Here is a 22,068-nt window from a genome sequence, read left to right on the forward strand (position 1 = left end):
TATACAGGTGTTTCAACTTGACCATGAGCAAGATAGGGGGAAAATATGTTTCCATTTGGGGACTTGGATTGAGATTATGGTCTTGAACAAGACCTGGGGAGATTAGTTGTGCAATAACTGCGATTATTCAAAAAAATTATATATTATGCCATGTATTTCTTGAAGGCCATCACATGCAATAGTTCAGCACCTTACAAACATACACAAACAAACCCACACACACACACTCACTCTTTCTCTCTCTGGCTCTCTCTCTTTCTCATTTCACAATGCAACAGTGGGTGTCAAATCTTGCTTTATTGATTATTTCAATGGGCTTAAGTAACTCGAAGACCAGTTATACATCATTCAGAGTATTCAGAAGTAAACTTGAGCATACAGTACATTTAACAAAGAACACAGTATGGACAAAATATGCCAAAGTCTAAAATGCTCCTGGAGCCAGTAGAGATGACTCTCTTGGCTGTACAAAACTCCTCAACATCTGAGTGAGTGTCAGTCCTCTGTGTAACATAGTCACAATAGCACCTCCATTCTGGCGACTTTTCTGGGTAGATATTCTGATCCAGCAATAAGATCCATTTGAGGCAAACACATCAATCGCCGTCGTCTGCACCATCACCGTTTTCATCACAATGAGTTCATTCCGAACGATGATGTTATGACACTACCACATATTACTACAACAAATGTAACAGCAGAACGACATTGACAGACATTCATACAACAATTATATACTTCCACTAGATTTCATTATGGTTTATGTTCAACTTAAGAGTATGCAGAGCAGAATTGTGAAATATTTTATGCTATTATTCTCAGATTCAAGAAAATATCTAAACTTAGATTTTTCAGATCTTCGACATAGAGTCTTCAAATTCCTCAGTTTTGAGCTTTATTTAATTATCTTACATCTGAAAGGGAAGCATTTATCACCTCTGCGTGCCAACCATGTGAGAATATTTCAGAAAGGCAGTTTGAATAGTGAAAGTACATTTTTGCTTCATGCCAACTGTGCGAGCCTCTCCTGCTTTCTTTCTTTTCGACTTCCTTGTGTGAAGTTTCTATGAAATTCACAGTTATGAAAGTAAATGCAAACTGTTCAAAGTGCGTTGATATGAAAGGAAGACCGTCTCTACATGTGAATTCCCTGAGCATCTATCCCTTCTGAACAGAATAGTTTAAAATGTGACTTGGAACTGCCTTGACTGTTCAAACAATAGCATACAATCCGTACATTAAACACCACCACATTTATCACAACAGCATTCTGGACGCCAGAGTTTGGCTAAGGTCTGCTTTTGAAATGTATCACCATGGCTTACACCCAACCACAAAAATGTGCTTATGAACACAGTTTTAACATATTAAGTTGGATATTATTCGTTCACTGAAAAATTGGAAAAACTGCATCTCTTGATTAATTAGGCCACATAACTGGAAAGGCTTTTTCAAAATCCATATGTTAAATATTCAGAGGATCTTTTGTTTGTATACAACGAAATTACCAAAAGATGTTGGTAATCCAAAAACAATTACTGCTCAGCTCTGAGTCAAAGAAATGTAGCAAGGCTAATTCGGTAGCCTAATTCTGGTTAATTCAATTGGTGCGTAAGCCAGGTGGCCACTTGCAATGGGCGTATATAGTTTGCATTTGAAGACTATTAACATTGCATATTATACCATGTTGAAATGTGTCCCTTACTTTCCTATTCCAAGGGAGAAGTATGCAAAAGCCAAGACTCCATTCAAATCGTCAATCCAGAATATATTACAATCAAAGTCTTAATTACAGAATAGACTGTACTTTCTACAGAATGTACATCTTCTTTGAAGTAACTGGGATACACTGTGTGCTCCTCAGTAATGAACCAGCCCACAGATTCAAGAGATGCACATTTCAGGTACATTTATTACATTATCATTGATTACATTTATCATCACAGTCATATGGAGCAAAATATAATGGTGTGTTGTGCCTTTTAATTCAAAGATAATACTTATATTAAAAAAAGGAAAACATTGTTTTCCGTAAAAGCATACAACTGCATTTCTCTAATCAGAGTCCAAATTGATGCACTAAAAAGTTTTAAGAAGGTGTCCTTCATCGGTAGGCAGATCTTGCCATGTTTCTGGAGGTTGAACGAGTTGGTATGTTCTCATAGATGGAGGTTGGATCTGAGTTCTCATATTCAACAGAATCAGCGGCCTGCTTTTGTGCTTTAATCATGTCCAAAGCACACTGATGCAAGAAAATATATTGAGCCTGAAAGGTAATTAAAAAAACATTCATTCAAATTGCAAAAAAGATTCTGCAAATGTTGCACCATAGTATCTTTTTCCAGTCTGTTTAACTCTAATGATATGTACTACTAATCTTTCAGCGTAATGTGTCGTCCAAAAATGTTTGCGATGGCTACAAGAATTGCATTTAGGCCCATAGGAATGAATGGGAAGATATTCACAATTTGCAAGTACCAAATAGGTACTTGCAAATTGCGAATGCAATTTCAAGGGAGCTAGGGGGCGAAAAGGGCACTCTGATGCACCCCTGGAATATGCATGTGTGCACATGTGGCGCACACCACCTGACACTTATAAAAATGCTAAAAAGTGCTTTTTTCAAGGAATTTGCAAATTACCACCAACTACAAGTTGGTGGTTATTTGCGATTCCTTAATGCTAATTTGCAATTTGCGATGGCTACAAGAATTGCTTTTAGGGAATTGCAAATTGCGATTCTCTAACTGCATTCGCAATTTAGGTAATCGCAAATAATTGTGATTACCCATATTGAGATTAGAAAATGTTTTATACATTGCAAAACGCATTTTTGGGATCGGAAACAGGCCTATTCTGCTAATCGCCCCGTTTGTGATCACAAAAAGCGTTGACACATCTGGCCACAGATCTTTCAATGCATAGAAATATAAAAACATATCAACAAACGAGAGACTCAGGTTGCCTCCATATTCATGCATATTTTTGTTCTGCCTTTAGTCCAAGAACTATCTTCTCCAAAATTCTTGAATGCCATGATCCCAGGTTTTAAGCAATTGTGTCACCAACGTTGGTTAGGGATCATGTTTACCAATTTGGCCAATTATGTTGTCAGAAAATACACACTAAGATTTCACAAGACTACGTTGCTGTTTTGTTGGAGATTTAGGGATCTTTAATGAATATCTACGTGGACAAGAGTCAGAAGTAAGGAATCCTAACTGAAGCGCAATCCCTTTTTTATTCAATTCTTTTTTTGATTTCAAAGTATTTTATTAGTTTTCTTTACAGACAAGTACATTAGCTTTTCTGTTACGAGGTACCAGCCAAACATGGTTGGTGTTGCCGTAGCTACAGGTAATTGGTATGCGTGCTTAGCTGCATCCCTTTACATTGACTTGCTAGGAGATTATGGACAGGGTGAAAGAAAGAGAGAGAATAGAAAAGAAAGGATGAAGATAGGTAACTTGGGTAATCATAAAAAAGAGAACAGACTTTCTTTCAATAAACTCGTCCCATGTGTCACAAGTAATAACTGAAGTTAACATACATTTCTTATAAGTTGGCACAGAAAATACAGCATGCAAAATGCTGGACTGAAATGCAACCATTACTTTTTGTTTTTCTCAGTCTATTTTCTGACATAGCTAAACCTACTGTTAGCAGCACAATATATATATATATATATATATATATATATATATATATATATATATATATATATATAATATATATATATATATATATATATATATATATATATATATATATATATATATATATATATATATTAATTGTACACAAGCACAACTAGAACCACTGCTAATTATGGTGAATTTGTGTGATCCATTTGCTGAATTACATGGATAAATTGTGTCAAACATTTTCAGAAGGGGGATTTGAGGGGCAACTGACCACACAGAGGTCTGGCCCGGGGAATATTGGGAGGGTGGTGCAGCCCAAGAGCTGCCATTTTGTGGTGGACTGGATTTGTAGCCCAATATAGGCCAAGGCATGAATAGCATCACATTGGGCTCCCTGTTAAGGTTCAGGTGACTTGGTGGCTGGTGACAGGGAGCAGTAGGTATTTATCACCACCCACCTGCCACATTATCTAGGACTCCTGGGGGTTAATTTTGCTCTGGGTTCGCCCTTTTTGGGATGTGTTGTTGAGATAGGTGTGCAGAGGCTTGGAGATTGCATAGTTGTTGCTTGGAGCAGGTGCTTAAAAGGTTCTCAGAAGTTTTGAATGACTTCTTTGAAGACTGGTTGGAATTCCCAGTTGGGGAACCATGTCCAAAGCGAGGGTAGGCAGGTAGTCCAAGGTTCAATTGTAAGACATTTGGTTGTTTAGGGGTTCATACTTGCACTCATAAGCTGTAGGGAAGTAGAAAAAGTAAAATGGAGAAAAGCACTGCAGTTAAATGAGATAGCTGCTGGTGGGCTTGTGGGGGGCTCATAAGGGTGGGAATGGCGAACATTGGTTAGTTATATTTGATGTTTAGCGAGGTTTCGATTTCTAAGATGGTATGCCAGGTAAAGTCTGTGATGTGCACCTGTTTCAATTAAGCAAACTTGTTCACACAACACAATAATAATAATAATAATAATAATAATAATAATAAGGTGGTTGGTCTGTGAAATAGTTTGCTCTCCTCCCGCCCAAGGTGTGTGTCTCCTTTGTGTGTGTGCTGTTATATTTCATCTATTCTTCCTCTGTTTTCATTAAGCATTGTGATATCTTCATTTTATTTTATTTCAGATTTGAGTACGAGCTTTAGAATCCCCTCTGGGAAAACCAAGTATGCTTCCACAATCTGAACTTAGTATATCGGGAAAAAAAAGTAACAGAGCTATGATTGCCTCTACCTGCTGAACTTCAAGCAATCGAATTTTGCTGTTTACAACAAAGCCTGCAGCACTACTGGTGTTGGTGCCAGGTCAACAGCCCATATCCTGCTCCAGGGCACACAGAAAATGCCTTTACTGTTCCTCAAGTGTTATTCCACTGCCAGTGGAGGAGATTAGTCATCTAACCCAGGCCTGGGTGATGGAGAGAGGTTCTGTTTTTAGCCAGCTACTGAAGCTTTGCTTCTAACTAGGCAGACACATTTAGGCAATTTCAAACTGCTCACAATTTGCCTGAAGCAGTGCAGTTTAAATGTGTGCAAGCCTTGGAAGCAGATGTTGCATCTACCTTGGACAGGACCCCAGCAGCAGGGACTTGCTTTTGTGTGTCAGGCTCCTCCATTCCCTTATCCTGTGTGTCGAAAGTCTATTGCTTGACTTCTAGGATCAGAAAAATTGAAAACATGCAAATGTGTTTCCCCCACTTCACAGCCCCACTTGAGACCACCGAAGCAAAATTAAATATTAGCGGCTTGGCAGTATTATCTACTTCTCCTTGTCCTAGAAGTCTCACCTTGGGATTTCTGGAATCAAGCAATAGATATGAAGTGGGGATCGGAAAAGGAGAACAGCGTCAATAAAACCAGGCAAGTGAATGCAGCGCTCAGCACTGCTCTGCAGGGGGGAACTTTTGGCTGCAGCACAGGGCCTCCCTTTTTTGCATTTTTTATAAAACGTTATCAGCTTCACAACTAGAGAATGTTACACAGTTTTTAAAGAACGATGCAGAGTCCTACTAATAAGATAAATCGTGCAGTCTGAAACATAGCCATCAGTCTTACCCCGGTTTGCACCATCAATGTACGATGCATTCGGAGATTGTGGACTATTGAATATATATCAATCGTTTTCTCTCTTTCCATTTGGTAGATTATATGGTCAATGGCGATGAATGTCCCTGTTCTTCCAACACCAGCACTAGAAAGAAAAGTGAAATGATACATTATAGATACAGCTGCTTACATAATTACCATGCCATGGACATTCCAGATGTACTGGCAGTGCTCCGTCATACACTGTGACAGCATTTTCATTGGAGATTGTGCAGCAGCACTTTTCGTCCAGTGACCCCCTCCCCCACCACTCCTTTACCCCCATAAAACATCTCCACAATCCTTTTTTCTAAAGAACAATCATAGGTCCGATCTTCTACAATATCACTTCACCTTTAACAACTTTATGGTTCTCAAAGATATCAGAACAACACCCACAGGTACCTCTGTCCAGAAAGACTTGTCAGAGTTCACACCAATGGCAAACACAATTTGAGTTCCACGTAAATTGGAGAAATGTGCCTTAATTGGGTTTCAACATATTTCTACTATAGTGGCTGATCCTGAGCATTAGGAATTCAATAAGCAAAAAGATTATGGAAACTTGAACTAAAACATCTGAGCCAAAATGTGCCATGCAGAAGCTGTGTTATTTACTCCATCTGTTCTGCACATGCAGCCAGGAATTGGAGATTCTGAAATCATCAACAACTACTCAGTATTATCAGTAAGCACTGTAAGAGGTTTAGGGATATGACTGAGTAAATCTAGCAGAATGCTAAACACACAGGACATTGCAAGTGGTACATGTTCGTAATATCGTAAATGCAGGCAGCCAGCAATAGAGTAGAATGTACGACTTTTACAGGGCAATAGTACCACGTAAATCAAGAGCTGTTCTGGCCAGCTTCACGCTATGGTCCCTCTGCTGTGTGTTAGGTGATGGCTGGAACATGTGACTCTTCGGATTTAAGGCAAGGACTCCATGGGTCCAGTATGAATGTTTGAATGTTTGTTGGGCGGCCACGGCATGTAGGTGAAGAGGGCAGTGGAATCTATAGCGGTGGTGTCAAGAGGGAAAGTGACATGGATCCTGATGATGCATTAGGAGCTAAAGAGTGGGGCTAAGTTAGTGGAAGGTTTAAAAGATGAACATTGTGCAAGCTGGCCCAGCACTGGTGACGTGTATGTATCTGGTACAATCTTAACAACAGTTACAATGGATAATAAGTTGTCGGCATTACTCTTGTGACAAACACATTGGTGTAAACCTTTGACTGAGGGAATGGGATGTGTGACGGAATTGCCTACTGATTTGTTTGGGGAGCTCGGTAGTCAGACTTTGATACGTTTTGCTTCCAATAATTGAGGACACTGGGGAATTAGCTAGAATTTGCACATTGGGATAATTTGTATAAATAAATATTTGTGCATCTCATCTGAGTCATTGGCAGCCATATGCAATGAAGTGGAGCAGATCCTTGCTTCACCTGTGTGATAGAGGTCAGTCAGTGCTATGCCAAGGATATGACCTTTAGCATCCTGTTGACACTTCTATAGGAAGTCACCCTCAGAATCCCAAGCCCACGTCACTGTTTTCGCCTGTTGTGAAAAATGGAGGTAAAACACCTAGGCCCTCATTACTAAGGCTGGTATGTCCCCATATACTCAGTTACCTACACATGAGGTAGCCCTAACTCCAGGGGAGGAAAAAAGTCTGTCCCGTTACAAGTTAGCAACAAAGAAAAGATCGCCCACAATTTGTGAGTCAGCACTGAGTTGCACAGCCAGATACACATTTGGTATTTCATTTAATTCTCTTTATCCAAAAGTATTCAGAAAGTAATCCACTTTATTCCAGGTTTTAATCCAAGTTCACCACTTACTCATTTTGGTATTCACAGAGGGCACTTACTCATTTTGGTATGTAAGATCCCCTTTGGAAGGAGGTTTTGGAGGCAGAATTACCAGAAGGCAGAAGCTAAAAGTGTAAAGGAGATAAGGAAACCATAGCCTGAAGATACAGCTGCAGCCTGAGCCATTTTGCACCAGCACTAATGAGATTCAAAGGGCCCGCTTCATACAGGTAAACTGAGATGAAAGTCTAACTTTATGACTTTCGGTATTCACAAAGCACTTATGCGACTCAGAGAATGCACCGGGGAGAAGACAGAGGCTCAGGCCGGATTTACATTGCCTGAAAGATGAAGCACATTTGTCAACATCTTCTCAGGGCTTCTGGGGATATGTCATCTCAAGCGCTCCATGTGTAAGCAAGAAGACAGGAGGGAAGAGGACTTAGGGTTGGTGTGTATGACCTGGAATCGTAGGGTGCAGTGATTCCTGGTGTGGGTATAAATCTTTTCTGGTTATGCTTTGTTGATTTTAATTGGCTTGGGGCAATCAGTGGGTAGAGGCATTTGATTCCTGTTGGTAGAGCATGGTTAAGAGTGGCATTTACATTATTGCACTTTCAAGTCCTGGGGTGTTAAAATGATTTTTACTCCATCACAAACTATTTACGTTTAATGCCGGAGGCATTAAAGCACAAGTTAAAACAGTACATTTGTGAAATTTTTATACGACCATCCCTACAGCTCTAGAGGCCCTACATTTTCTTCTAGGCCTCTCTAACAGAAAGAGTTCCTGCTGCCTTCTCTCTGTGTTAAACAAGTCCCTAATCCTTTGTGCTGCTAAATAGGTCATATCTGGGGTTTGGGGCAAAATTAAAACTTCTGATTAATTGCTATAAATCTAAAAAGAAAAACGTTCAGAAAGGAAGGATTTTATTACAGGGCCCGGAAGCCAATATTATGCATATAATCCTTCATTGCTCCTCACAGCAGCAACAAGAAATAGCTAGAATTAGAACATCAACCAAAGTCTAGAACGTTGAGCATGCATTAAAAAGAAAACAACCCTGGTAGCCATCTTCCTTCTTTTGTTGCTGCTCAAGGAAAGATACGTACATCCTTCTATAATGTCCTTAGTGACTTTTGGTATACTAATTTAATTGATATTTTTAAAGGTATTTATAGAGTGGAATGTTAGATATTTATGTATGTTGATTATATTTGGTTTGCAGCGCAAGAAATAGTATCTTTATGTAGGAATATTTTTTATTTAAGACAGAGCAGTTATTATATTTTTAGGCAGTTTTATGTGTTTTTCGCCTTGTATATACGTATTTGGCGGTTCAGGATTGACATCGTTTAGGTAATACATTTGAGGTTATTACCGTTGTCAGTTGATCAGCGTATGCGAAGATAAAACACCTCACGAGGGTGTGTAGGAAGATTGTGGCGTCATGGACTTGCAGCGCGATAGGAAGGCACGAGCGTGCGTTTGAGTTGCACGACTCGCGCACAGTGTTTTGTACCTCAGCGCGAGTATTCTCAGCTGAGGTAATTGAATAGACTAGTCGGGCCACCGTACGCGTAACGTAGCGTAAGGTGGCCATTTTGAGAAGTCGGGTTAATTTAAATTGAAAGCAATGTGAAAAGGAAATGCCATAATTTGGGATAGAGTTAAGAAACTGATGAAGAGTTCGAAGAGGGGTCATTTCAGTTGTGACAGGAGCGTCGGAAAGAGTTGATAATGAATATAAGTAAGTAAGGAGTGATGTTTTTGAAGAAAACTTAATATTTAAAGGGTGAATTTGGTTGGTTTGAGTTAGGAGTGATTTTGATAAAGGACTTTTAGCTATTTGGGAGTTCACTCTAGGAATATTTAAAGATGGAGTAAAGGGAAGGATCTGTGTTTGAGGAAAGGTTTAAAGCTTACATGGATAAGATGTTTGGGGAATTGTCATTTACATTAGACAGAAAAATAGAGAGTACTGTGGAGAAAAAGCTGGGCAAACAGAGTAGCAAGAAGAAGTCTGTTAAAGAGGAGGTATTCTGGTCTACCGAGGAGGTAGAGGTTGTTGCATGTGGTTCTAATCAAAGTAATGTGAAGAGAAAAGAGAAGAAAAATAATAAGGAAAAGGTAATGGAGAAGAAAGATCTTGAACGTAAGGTGCATGGAGAGGAGAGGGCTATAAAGGCCAAAGGGGTCGCTATGAAGGCAAAGAGAAGAAGCTACAGTGTAGTGGCGTGTGATTCATCTTCTTCAAGTGGGAATGTAGAACGTATTAGTTCTACAAGTTTGGAGAACAGTGACGAAGAAGAGGTTGTGAAAAAAAGGAGAAAAAGGGATGTGAAAAGGATTAAATTGGAATTAGGGGATTTTGTGGATCCCATGGGCGGAGAGATGTTTGACCCTTTGTTGATACAACGCCCTTTATCACCTCAACGGATGTATATTTCACACTGGATGTATATAGGAGGTCAATTCCTAAAGAGGTGAGGACTAGGCTAAATTCTGAGTGCCCAAGACCTAGTCTAGAAAAGAAGGTGGCTTAGACACCAGACCTTGATACAAAATGATGAGTTTCTTAAACAAAACAGTCCGAGAACCAAGGAGGGGTTTAGACAACGGTCTGAAAGGGTGTCAGATAGATTACTGGATATACTTGGACCTTTAACGAAGGTTTTCGATTTGTGTGAAGAAGCACTTATTGGGAATACAGGTGTAAATGTTGATGAAATGCGCCAAAGGGTGCAGCGGGCTATATGCCTTTTAGGCAATGCCAATGCGGCATTATGCATTGAGAGAAGGAAAAGTATTCTAATGAAGATTGAGCCCAAGTTAGTGGAACTGGCAAATAAAGAGTTTGGAGCAAGAAGTGAGCGAATGCTCTTCGGAGAAGAGTTTGTAAAAGATTTGTCCAGGTATGTTGGGACATTCAACTCTTTTCAAAAAGCTCAAAACTATATTAGGAAGGATTCACTCGAGGTTCTTTTTCGACAGGATTCAGACCCTACAATTATGGCTATAGATACAGAGTTGGACCAAGGTTTGAACAAGGCAGATTCTTTCCGCAAAGACACAGATCGAGAGGTCGTGGCACCCTTTTGTAAAGGAGAGGAATAGCTTCCTCAGGTTAGGTTATGCAAAGACCCTATTTCTACTCTTGTAAAAGTGGGCAGCAGACTAGCCCTTTTTGCTTTAAGGTCGAAAGAAATTATACAAAATCCATGGGTCTTACAAACAGTACAGGGATATCAGATAGATTTCATGCTTGTTGAGGTTTACAAAAGAGCAGGAGAAGTTAGTGCCACTGGATGTAGGAGCTTTGGAAGAGAAAGGTGCATTAGAGGTTGCAAAGAATGTTCCAGGGTGTTTTGTCAGCAACATTTTTCTGGTAGAGAAAAAGGACAAGCGTCTGAGGCCAGTAATACATTTGAGAGAGCTCAACAACTGGGTGTGTTACAACCATTTAAAAATGGAGGGCATACACATGCTGAGAGATTTATTAAGAGAGGGAGATTGGATGATGAGGTTGGATCTGAAGGATGCTTATCTGATGATTCCAGTGTGTGTGGAGCAGAGGGATTATCTCCATTTCAGTGGAACGGAAGGAGATGGAGGTTCAAAGGTCTTCTATTCTGACTGTTATAGGCTCCGTGGTGCTTTACGAAGTTGATGAGACCAGTTGTGGGTTGGGTGATGTCAAGAGGTATTCAGACGATTGTATACCTGGATGATATTTTGATAATGGCAGAGATAAAGTATTTGGCTTTAAAGCAGACAGAGTTTGCGATAAATGTTTTGGAGGACTTGGGATTTGTGGTAAACAGGGAGAAGTCGAGTGTGGTTCCAGCTCAGGAAATACAGTTTTTAGGTTTTCAGATACAGACCTTGGACTGTGTATTGAAGTTACCGATGGACAAGGTGAAGAAGATTCACAGACAGGTGAAGAGAGTGAAAGAAGTGGGTTGGATAACATTGTTTCAGTTGGCGAGGTTGCTGGGTTTGCTGTCAGCTTCAATTCAAGCAATTTTTCCAGCGCCTTTTCATTTCAGCGCGCTTCAGACATTAAAGGCATATTATTTGAGACAGGGAGCGAAGTATTGTCAGAAAGTGAGAATGAATCTGGAAACGCAGGAGGAGTTAGAATGGTGGTTGATGAGCTTGGAAGCATGGAATGGGAGAGCGATTTTCAGAGGAAAACCAGAGATGGTGATAGAATCGGATGGGAGTTTGCTTGGTTGGAGAGCGAGTTGTGGAGCAATGATGACAGGGGGTCTCTGGTCCCTGGAGGAGAAAAAGTTACATATAAATTGTTTGACACTTCTAGCCTGGTCCTTTGCGATATGGAGCTTTCTAAAGTGGCAGGCGAAATGTTGTGTGTTGTAGAAGGTGTTCAGCATTTCAGCGGTTTGGTATGTGAACAAGTTGGCTGGACCACGTTCATGGGGTCTAGTGGAGTTAGCAAAGGAGTTTTGGAAGTTTTGCATGACAGAGAAATTATGGTGCAGACACAGTATATTCCAGGGAAGAACAATGTGGAAGCAGACTGGAATTCGAGGTATTTAAGGGATGCCAGCAATTGGAGGTTGAACAGGCGAGTGTTTCTGGGTCTTCAGGAGAGGTGGGGTCCATTGGAGGTGGACTTGTTTGCAGACAGATTGATTACGTAATTAAGGGAGTTTTACAGTTGGAGACCGGATCCGGAGGTGAATGGATAGATGCCTTCTTGCAAGAGTGGGGAACGGGAAGGATGTATGATTTCCCTCCGTTCTCGATGATACAGAGAGTGTTGTTGAAGGTGAGAAGTGAGAAGGCAAATATGGTGTTGATTGTCCCTTTTTGGCAGACTCAGGTTTGGTTTCCAGATGTGATGAACCTGTTGGTGGAGGATCCGGTGTTGCTACTGGAAATTTTGATGGCTGCAGAAAAGAATGTTCACAATCTTGTGATGTTAGGGCAGTTGAGATTTCTGGGGTGTCTGATTTCAGGAGGGTATGGCAGGTCTCTGTGGAGGCTTCAGAGCTTATCTGTGGATCATGGGCACCAGGAACAACCAAGGCCTATAGGTCGGCATGGCGAAGGTGGTGTGATTGGTGTGTTGAGAGGGAATTTGGATCCCGTTTCAGTTGTTGTAGTGGAGGTTGTGAATTATTTATTTAGTCTATTTAGAAGAGAATTTGCGTACAGTTCAGTGAATTTGAGCAGGTCAGCAATTTCAGCAGGTCATGTGTTGGTTGGAGGATTACCTGTGGGTCAACATGCTTTGGTTAAAAGAGTTGTAAGGAGTATTCATTTAGAGTTACCTCCTGGAGCTAAGTGCACTTACCTTTGGGATGTGTTGATCGTATTAAAGGAAGTGGAGAGTTGGGGGCCAAATTCTGGTTTGAGTTTAAGGATGTTATCTTGGAAGTTGAATTATGCTTCTGTGTTTGGTTTCTTTTAGAAAGGTGTCAGACATTAGAGCATTGGCGGTGTCATCACGGAGTTACCAGCCAGAAGGTGTGTGTTTCGAGTTAATTAGGAGAACTAAGACTATGTCTAGGGCAATATTTTATCAGAGTTTAGAGGGACATAGTAGCTTGTGTGTGGTTAGTTGTTTAACCGCGCTTTTTAAAAAGCCGCGTTACATGACGAGCTCAGCTCGTCATGAGCGTGCGAGCGGCACAACTCATGACGAGCTGAGATCGTCATGAGCGGGGAAGGGGTTAAAGGAATTTGAGAGAAGAACAATGGGTTTGAGAGAGCGTGAATGTTCAAAACATCTGTGTTCTTTTAGGAGTCCATTTAGAGCGGTTTCAGCTCCTACGTTAGCAAGGTGGGTTAAGGAGGTAATGAGGAAGTCAGGGGTTGATGTGAGTGTATTCGGGGCACATTCAGTAAGGGGAGCAATGGCAAGTAAAGCTTTTATGAGGGGATCAAGTTTAAGTGGAATTTTGAAAGCGGCAGATTGGTCTACTGACATTAGGTTTAAAAGATTTTATTTTAAAGCCTGTGGAAAATGTTTTGCAGAAAGTTCTGGATGAACTTTGAACATGCATAATATTGGCCTCCGGGCCTTGTCATAAAATGCAGATTTTCCACAGTTTTAATGGGAAGAAAACCATGATTTTATTAAAGGCACCGAGGCTAATATTATCACTCCCTATTTTGCCCTATCCTATTGATGTATTGTTATTTTTTACTATGTAGGTCAGAGCTGAGAAGGAGACGAAGACGTGGATCTTTGGAGCAATGGAGTTTGAATTTTGTTGGATTTCAAGATATTGCTTAATGGGACTCAACATTGTTCGCAGTGGATAAAAGAAGGAAGATGGCTGCCAGTGTTGGGTTCTTATGCATGTTCAACGTTCTAGACTTTGGTTGATGTTCTAATTCCAGCTATTTCTTGTTGCTGCTGTGAGGAGCAATACAGGATTATATGCATAATATTAGCCTTTGTGCCTTTAATAAAATCATGATTTTTTTCCCATTAAAACTATGAAAAATCTGCATTATAAAACAGACTGCCCCCCTTCTTTTGCCCTATGAATTTAGAGAACCTACCTGCTGAAAATACATGAGAGCGTTATAAATTATACCTTTGGGTCGGCCTAGACTACGCTGAGCTAGGAGGCATGGCGGCTCGATGGAGGGAGCTATTCTGGGTGGATAATCTTAATGGACCTAGGGGCTGAAATGCTCTCATCCTTTAAGTCAAGTCAAGTCAAGTCATAACATTTGTATAGCGCACTACATACCCAGAGGGTTTCAAGGCGCTTTATAGTATAGCTCTTACTAATGGATTCTGCGAAAATGAGGAAGAGGATTTATGTTAAGATGTTTATTCTGACACATTTTCTGGAATCAATTTACTGGTATTGATTTCTGTCTGTCAGTGGCTGTAGGAAAGGTTTAAGTACACCTTCCGAAAATATTAAAATGATTGGCTCAATAAAAGGTCCTGAAAAACCAAAAGTAAACCTCCATGTAACTAGTGTGGGATTCTAGGCAGCAAAAGCACCACTGGAAGCTTGCGGAGTGGAGTGTAAATTCCTTTCCTCAGGTTTAAGACTAGCCTTCAGATATTACCCCTACGTAATTTGAAATGCATACAAGCATTTGCAAAAGGCATCAAAATAAAAGGAAACAGAAAACAGAAGACATTGAGTTAGTCCTGCAAGTAAAAAGGTACGCTGATCTTAAAATACGAAGGGACATAATGAAAAATGGCCTATTGGGGTAAAGGAACAATAGTAGCTGCTATGCAGGAAATTTGGCAGAGCCAGATCATTCTTGAGACTGAGTTTCACAGGCCTGACCATTGCCTAGAAGGCAAGTACTAAGCCAAGAGAGGGCTCCAGTGAACAAAGTAGATCTAGGCAAATGTTCTACAATTCAAGAGGTATTTACTAAGGTATGTTTTGGTGTGTTTAGTATTAACATATAATATAGGTCAATACATCCCTAATTATGTGGCTTTGTTGATCCGCTCCTAACGCACCAGGTAGTTTTAAATTGGAGCTGCGACCATGAAGCTTTAGAAAAGAGGGAAAATTGCAGGTTCCGCCTGCTGTGGGATGATTAATCTGTAGCATTATAAATTGTATGCTTTTGCTGAGAAGGAACCTGAACCTTCCATCCTCTGGAGCTCTACCTGAATTGTTTACTTTTCAAGCACCAAGACACTCTTGCAAAGTAGACTTGGCTTTTTCACAAGGAGGTGTAGCTTTTGGGCTAGACCTGAAGGTGTAGCAGGCATTACCTTTATAGGTTCAGGATCACCCAGTCCTTATAGTGGACAGGCCTCAGGAAGGACAGTGTTGGAAGGCACGGATCTTTGTCTACTGAGATCTAATAGAGCTTGAGAAGCGTCAGTCTGACAAAACAAGACGCCTGCAGGACTTAAGAACATGCCACGTTTGAAGTCTGTGCCAACAAGCAATGTTCCATGCCCAAGGTGATACCCATGAGCAAATGAGGTGACCCCTACGAAAAGATCATGAACCATGACACTATAGACTTCAACATATAGACCGCATGAAGGTTGGCGGTGCCTTGTTGTGTTCCAATACTTACTGTTCAAGGCAGAAAAGGTGGTAGAGAGTCTGTATCACCCTTTAAATGGCCACTGCTGGCTCTAATAGTAGTACAGGGCTCTACGAACTGTGGTTCCGTGAGAGACTTGCACTGGCTCTAGTAGGGACTCTGGAGATGGGCCTCTCATTTCCTCAATGGAAGAAGTGTATCTTGACCTCTCTACAGACAGAAAGGACAGTAGCCCTGATGTAACCAGTGGCAAATTATTATTAGTGCAACAGATGCCCTGGGCCAAGGTATGTTATTTGCTCACTGCTCTCCAATTATTGTATTTTACAATCTAACTACAGCAGGAGACTCCTGTTTTCCTTGCATTCATTAAAGTGCATTGTACCCTTGGTATGATCCAGGAGGCAACCTTACATCAGAAGAGGACCTAGCAAAGTGAGCCTGCTAGCCTACTGGTTGAGGAAGCAGAGTCTTCTGTAAGATTAATTAAAGGAATCAGTACATGATTTGAAGTGATAAGTGAACAGAAAGCTTTTGAATGTGCGTTTGAGAGTGGTAGTAATGCCCTATCTAATGATAAGGCAGGGCTCGAAAAATCCACTCACCCACTCCATTTTCCATTTTCGAGTAAGATTTATTCAAGAGGAGCTATTTTTAGGGACTACTCATTCTTTCTGGCAAGTTGAAAATCCTCTAACTTCATTGAAGACAAACTGACTTCTGACCTTTGTCTCTGAAAGAAGAGCAAATGTGACAAGATAAGATTTAAAGGATATCTTTATTGCTTACAATGTAAAAGAGCAATAAAAAGTGCCATTAAATCTTGTTATTTTGTCACATTTTCTGGCTTTCAGAGACAGAGGTCAAAAGTCAGCTTATCTTATTACATTTATGTTTCTTTCTGTGACTTAAGTTAAAGGATTTTGTAAAGTGAACTGTGTGACAATTGAACACTGCAAAGCATGTTAAATGAAAGGCTGTAAGATGTCAGCCTTTTTTTCTAACACAACATTGAAATAGCTAAGTGAACTGTTTAAACATTTCAAATATATTTTACTTGTTATGAAGACCAAATTTTGTAATTCCGTGGTGAAATATATATTTTTATAGGATCAAAACAAATTAGAACACTTTACTTGGTGATGTGCAAAGTTTAATTATCTTTGTTGAAACCCTGTTTCCAGAAATTGTTTATGCGCTATTATCAGTAAAAGTACATGTTAGTGGGAAAGTTTTGTGGCAATTTCAATGGAAAATATGCTATCTGTAAATGACAATGCACTACCACATCATGCTTTGGTAATATATTTATGAAAAGTAAGTTTTTAAACATGAACTGGGAATTATTACTGCTCCTGCCCAGATGACAATGCTATTAGTGTACTAAGTGGCAAGCCAGGAATCATGTGTGTCCTATATATGGGCTCGATTACATGGAGCAAACATTTAGTCTAGTAAATAAAGATTTTTTTTCTACAGCTGAAAAGTGAACTTGCATATTGGAATGTGCTGTCTTAATTCATAAAATATAAAATGGCAGTTCCATAAGACAAAATATTTGCCTAGGATCACACAATTTGAAACCAGTTCACGGGTGAAGTACATTAGAGTTACGTCAAGTAGATTATTAAAGTTACTAAACCTGCAGATCTAGTTACAATTTGAAGATCTTTCGAGCCCTATAAAGGTCATTAAGATTCTTCTCAAGTCTGGGTTGTACTTTACAAAGTGTGTCTTCGGTGAGGGACAACTTGAGCATGGAAGTTTGGTTATCTGTCTAACCTGTTTCTTGAAGCAAGGGAAAGGGTCTGGATATGGTGACATGATCCTGCTTGCTTGGGTCCCAGTTCAGTTTCACTTCTGCATGTTGTGTCATTTGATACTCATAAATTGAAAGTTGGATCATTTACTGTGCAGGCTGACACTGGGCACAGGAGCATCGAACAATGCTTTACCGAGCTCTACCGGTTTTCCAATATCCCTTAGTATTGTTTATAAGTCCTTTTAATAACAAACGTGCCTAGAACATTCTCCAGAGCATGAGAGAACCTTTACAAGAAAGAGACATTTCAATCATGATGAACTAATTTTTTACCATTTACTTTCCCTTTCCTCAAATATCTCCTATGTGGGTGATCAGCCTATGGATCCAAGAGAAAATGTGTCTATCAAATCCACTAAACTGAGTGGGGATGTTGCTGTACAAAGAGTAGTCAAATTGTGTTTATTTAGTCCATGGTCTTTCAAATAAGAGAACTCTATTACATTATACCATACCCATATAAAAGTGTCATACCAGGTTCACATTTACTACTAATAAAAACCATCCTAATGCACGGGCTATCGGTAGTTTGTCTCTGGTCAAAACTACAATATTTCTCAAATATGGGCCTTTATATGTCTTTCTTACAGGCAGTGACCTAATACAGTGTAGAAAGATATATTTAGCATTACATCTTACATTCAAGCAACATATATAGTTACTGCTGTAACTTAGAATTGAATTTGTCAACTTTGAACAGAAGTAGAATGGATTCAGCAATATTCTTAATTTTAACACTTCCCATCTAAATGGCGTTTTGAGTAAAGCATCAATGTAAAGAAAACCTTTCTGTTCAGTCAAGAATCCCACATTAGCTGTGATGATATTTCACGACTCAAATAACTCGTATCGTTTTCACTCATACTTTAGTTAATAAACGTAACTCAGTTTTAGCAATTATCACTTGAAGGTTTGTATTTACCAGATCTATAAACAGCCTACTACATAAATCCGTTAATATATTTCTCACCTTATTAGCTCATTTTAGTTCACTATTTATGATCACTTTATGGCAAGAGAGACAGTTTTTGGCTCACACAATTTTCCATCCTTTCCCACAATCCTATCACATTGGTGCAAGTTAAATAGGTCCTTGGTCTTAGGCCTTTTTCCATTCTTACAAAGAGTAGCAAGCCCAATTGTTACAGCAAAGATACACAGCAGCTGAGCTGATACCAAGGAACTGATTGAAAACCTTATTTAAGACCTGTATAAACTAAACAAATAGAAAAGATGATCACCAGACTCCACCCGAATGGAACTATAAACTAGTATACAAATTAGAAGTTATGTCCAAGAGCTCTCTGTACAAGTGTCAAGTGTTGTTTGTACTAGGGGGTGGGCTACTGTCTGCGGAGTTTGTGGGGTTTTGCCCACTCCGTGTTCCGCTTGGAGCATGGAGTTCTGGCAAAACACCTCTAGGCACAGCATGGCAGAGTTTGTTCTCACAGCAGCTCTCCCACACCAAGCGGGCAAGTGAAAGCAAGAGGGATAATCTGCATCTCCTAGTGCAGTTTTCAGGTGCTAAAATGCCTCCCAGAGAGATTTCTCAGGGCAGGTCCCAACCAATAGCATTGAGAAAGCTGCTGCTCGAGTAGAAAATCTACTTGAATGGTAGAAAGAAACAGCACCCTCAGGCATACAACATGGTGCTGTTTGTGGTTATTTTACAGTGTGGAACATGCTCCCAGCACTAAAAATCAGTGTGAGCAGTGCAGTGTGCCGAATACCGTCCACTTGCGGAACTCTGCGAAATCTTGTGGAGTTTTAATGTAACTCTTTTGAATTCCATGGAGTATAATTCAGTGAGTTACGCTCTAGTTTGTACTGTGGTTTTACTTGGCCCTTTCTGCAGGGCCATTCCCAAACTTTTGACATTCACTAATACTGTTTTTGCTGAATTCATTTTTTGTTGGCCTTAGGACTCTGAACACTGTACCACTGCTAACCAGTGCTAAAGTGCTTCTGCTCTTCCTCTAAACATGGTAGGATTGGCTTACACCCAATTGGCCAATTTAATTTACTTGTAAGTTCCTAGTAAATGTGTACTACTCCTAACAAAGTGGTACTAAATGTACCCAGGATCTGTAAAGTAAATGCTACAGTTGGGCCTACAAAACATATTCTGCCACCCACTTAAGTAGCCCTTTAAACATTCCGCAGAAGGGACTGTTGTGGCCAGGGCCACCTCTGAAGGCCAGCACATATGAAGTTATGATTAATCGCCAACATATTCTCAGTCCCTCTAATCCCAAGGGTGTGCAGATTACAGAACCCTAATTAGGCAGTGGTGCAAGAAGGCTTCTCTGTGAGCATCTGTAAGACTTGAACATAACCGTTGCTGACACAAGACTCAGGGGACACTATTTGGAATCACTTTTGGTGCTGAAACATAACTGGTTTGGGTCTTTGTCATTTTGGGAACATAACCTTTATTCCGTTCAGCAAGGGAGAGCTGACGCTCTACTTAGTGCTGTTTATCCTAAAGTAGATTTAGGCAGTGATTTAGTCTTACGGATTTATGGGATTCAAAGAAGAACATTTTGTGAACCCAAACTTGTGCAAAATAGATTCATCAACATATAATCAAAATGCAAATGCTTCACAACGGAACAAACATAGATCATGCGCGAGCACATATTTTTGGTGCACATAAATACAATTTGTGGTCCTTGTGCATGTTATACACAAAATGAACTTGACATTAAAAGATGGATAGAAGAAAGATTGGTAGAGCAACCAATTTGTTATGCTCAATGGAAGTGTACAAAAGTGCTGAAGGGCAAGCAATGCAGAGTACATTTTCACTACCATATTTTGTGTCAGGAAACGTTTTTGTCACTAGCAAAATCCTCTTCAGTTACAAGACATACAGCTCCATGCAAATGCTCGAGGAGAGCCACTTTCACATTTGTCATTCACAAATGTGTTTCTTTTTAAAGACGCATCCTCTGCTATGCACATATTGTGCCTTATGTGCTATCTCTATGAATGACAAAAATAATGCATATTTTGCTTAATGGTGGTGTTTTGTGCATGACCCATCATGAGAATTATTTTAAGGTCCTTCATGCACATCATTACCAATTAGAAGAGATTATGAAGAAATTCTAGATGACAACATATACCTGCAAACCCTACCTTTTAACAAGAGTGCTCATGGCACCTAACCAAGGAAGTCAAATCTTTGATGAATAGCACTGCACCACCCATAGGTCTGATATCTTCTAGACCAGAAGTGACCAATGACCTCACATCTTTCTTTGGACTTTAGGAACGGAGGATAAGCCAACAAGCCCTTGGTAAACACATCAAGTCACAAATGCAGAGGTAGTAGGCAGCAGGACAGCACAGCAAAGCAGGTAGAAAAGTGCCATTCCCTCTTGCAGCTCCACAAGCAGCAGGTCTGTAAAGCAGAGTAGTGAGCAAAGTGGCAGTACTTCCTGGCAGCACAGCAGTCCTTCTGGAAATGTGCAGATGTAGAGCCTGTGATGTCTGGTTACAGGTCCGAAAGTGTCTCATTAGATGGGGGTCAGAGACCGAGTACTTATACGCAAAAGTGCATGTGATGTGGGGGCAGACTGAGAGGAACCCTCTGAAGTGCACAAAGATTCCTTTCAGCCAAGTCCTGTCTGCCAGCCTAACTGTGGGGGATGATCAGTGCATTGTGTGTGGACAGGATACTACCTATTGAAGTGAAAGTGTCACCTCCCACCCATTCCTCCCTGCCCAGGAAGAATCATTAGTAGGCAGATGAATGCAGATGAGTGTCCTGTGTTGTGGCTGTTTAGAGGGAATGCACAAATGTAGCTGTCACCCAGCCCAGCCCAGATGTGCATTAGAAACAGGCTGTCAGGCACACATAGCGGTAAGTGCTGAGAAATGTCCACTTTCTAAATGTGGTGTTTCTAAATCAGGAAGGTTAAATCCATCTTCACTGGTAAGGAGAATTTATCATTACGAACAAAAGATACACAACATGAAAAAGCTACTCCACTCATATCAGGAATTACCACTTAAGCAGATGTAAGGAAATTCCCAGTTCTAACCTATATGAGGGTTAGGCCTCACGGTAGTAAAAAATGAATTTTAGCTATTTGCCACTACTGAGACATGCCCAACATAACAATACATGTCCTACCTTTTACTTAGGGCTACCTAGAGCCTACCTTAGGGGTGACTCATATTTAATAAAAGGGGAGTTTAAGGCTTGGTGTATTTTTTTAATTGGCAAGTCAAAGTGGCAGTACGACTGCACACATAGGCACTGCAGTGGCAGGCCTGAGACACGTTTAATAAGCTCCTTCTGTGGGTGGCCCAATCAGTGCTACAGCCCACTAGTAGCATTTAACTTATAGGCTATGGGCATATGGGATCCCACTTTACAAGATAAAGGCCTGCACCTGGTTGATACATTTAATTTACTTACACGTCCCAAGTAAATGGTACTAAGTGCACCCAGGTCGTAAATGCTACTACTGGGCTGCTGAACTAATTGTGCCACTCCCTAAAGTAGAACTTAAAACATGTCTCAGGCCTGCCACTGCACCCTGTAGTGCAATATTAACAGTTAACCAAGCCCAAACCTTCCATTTTAGCAATTATAAGACACCCAGAAACGCTCATTAGGCAGGGTCCATTGTATTTAAAAAGTAGTTTTTGTTTTTCACAGCAGCAAAGCTGTCT

At 40.3% G+C, this 22,068-nt stretch overlaps 1 protein-coding gene across 1 annotated transcript in view; it reads right to left on the reverse strand.

Annotated features, from left to right (window-relative positions):
• Positions 1-278: 278 nt before the first annotated feature.
• LOC144824340 (receptor-type tyrosine-protein phosphatase eta-like) overlaps positions 279-22,068 on the reverse strand; it is a 146,642-nt gene continuing 124,852 nt past the window's right edge. Inside the window, exons 9-10 of the mRNA XM_078683457.1 lie at positions 5,691-5,826; positions 279-2,266 (exon numbers count right to left, since the gene is read on the reverse strand). Coding sequence (XP_078539583.1) covers positions 2,105-2,266; positions 5,691-5,826 — 298 coding nt within the window. The 3' untranslated portion in view covers positions 279-2,104. The remainder of the gene's footprint in view (positions 2,267-5,690; positions 5,827-22,068) is intronic.

This window comes from Lissotriton helveticus, chromosome 3_1 (genome assembly GCF_964261635.1).
Source record: "Lissotriton helveticus chromosome 3_1, aLisHel1.1, whole genome shotgun sequence".
Classification (NCBI taxonomy): domain Eukaryota; kingdom Metazoa; phylum Chordata; class Amphibia; order Caudata; family Salamandridae; genus Lissotriton; species Lissotriton helveticus.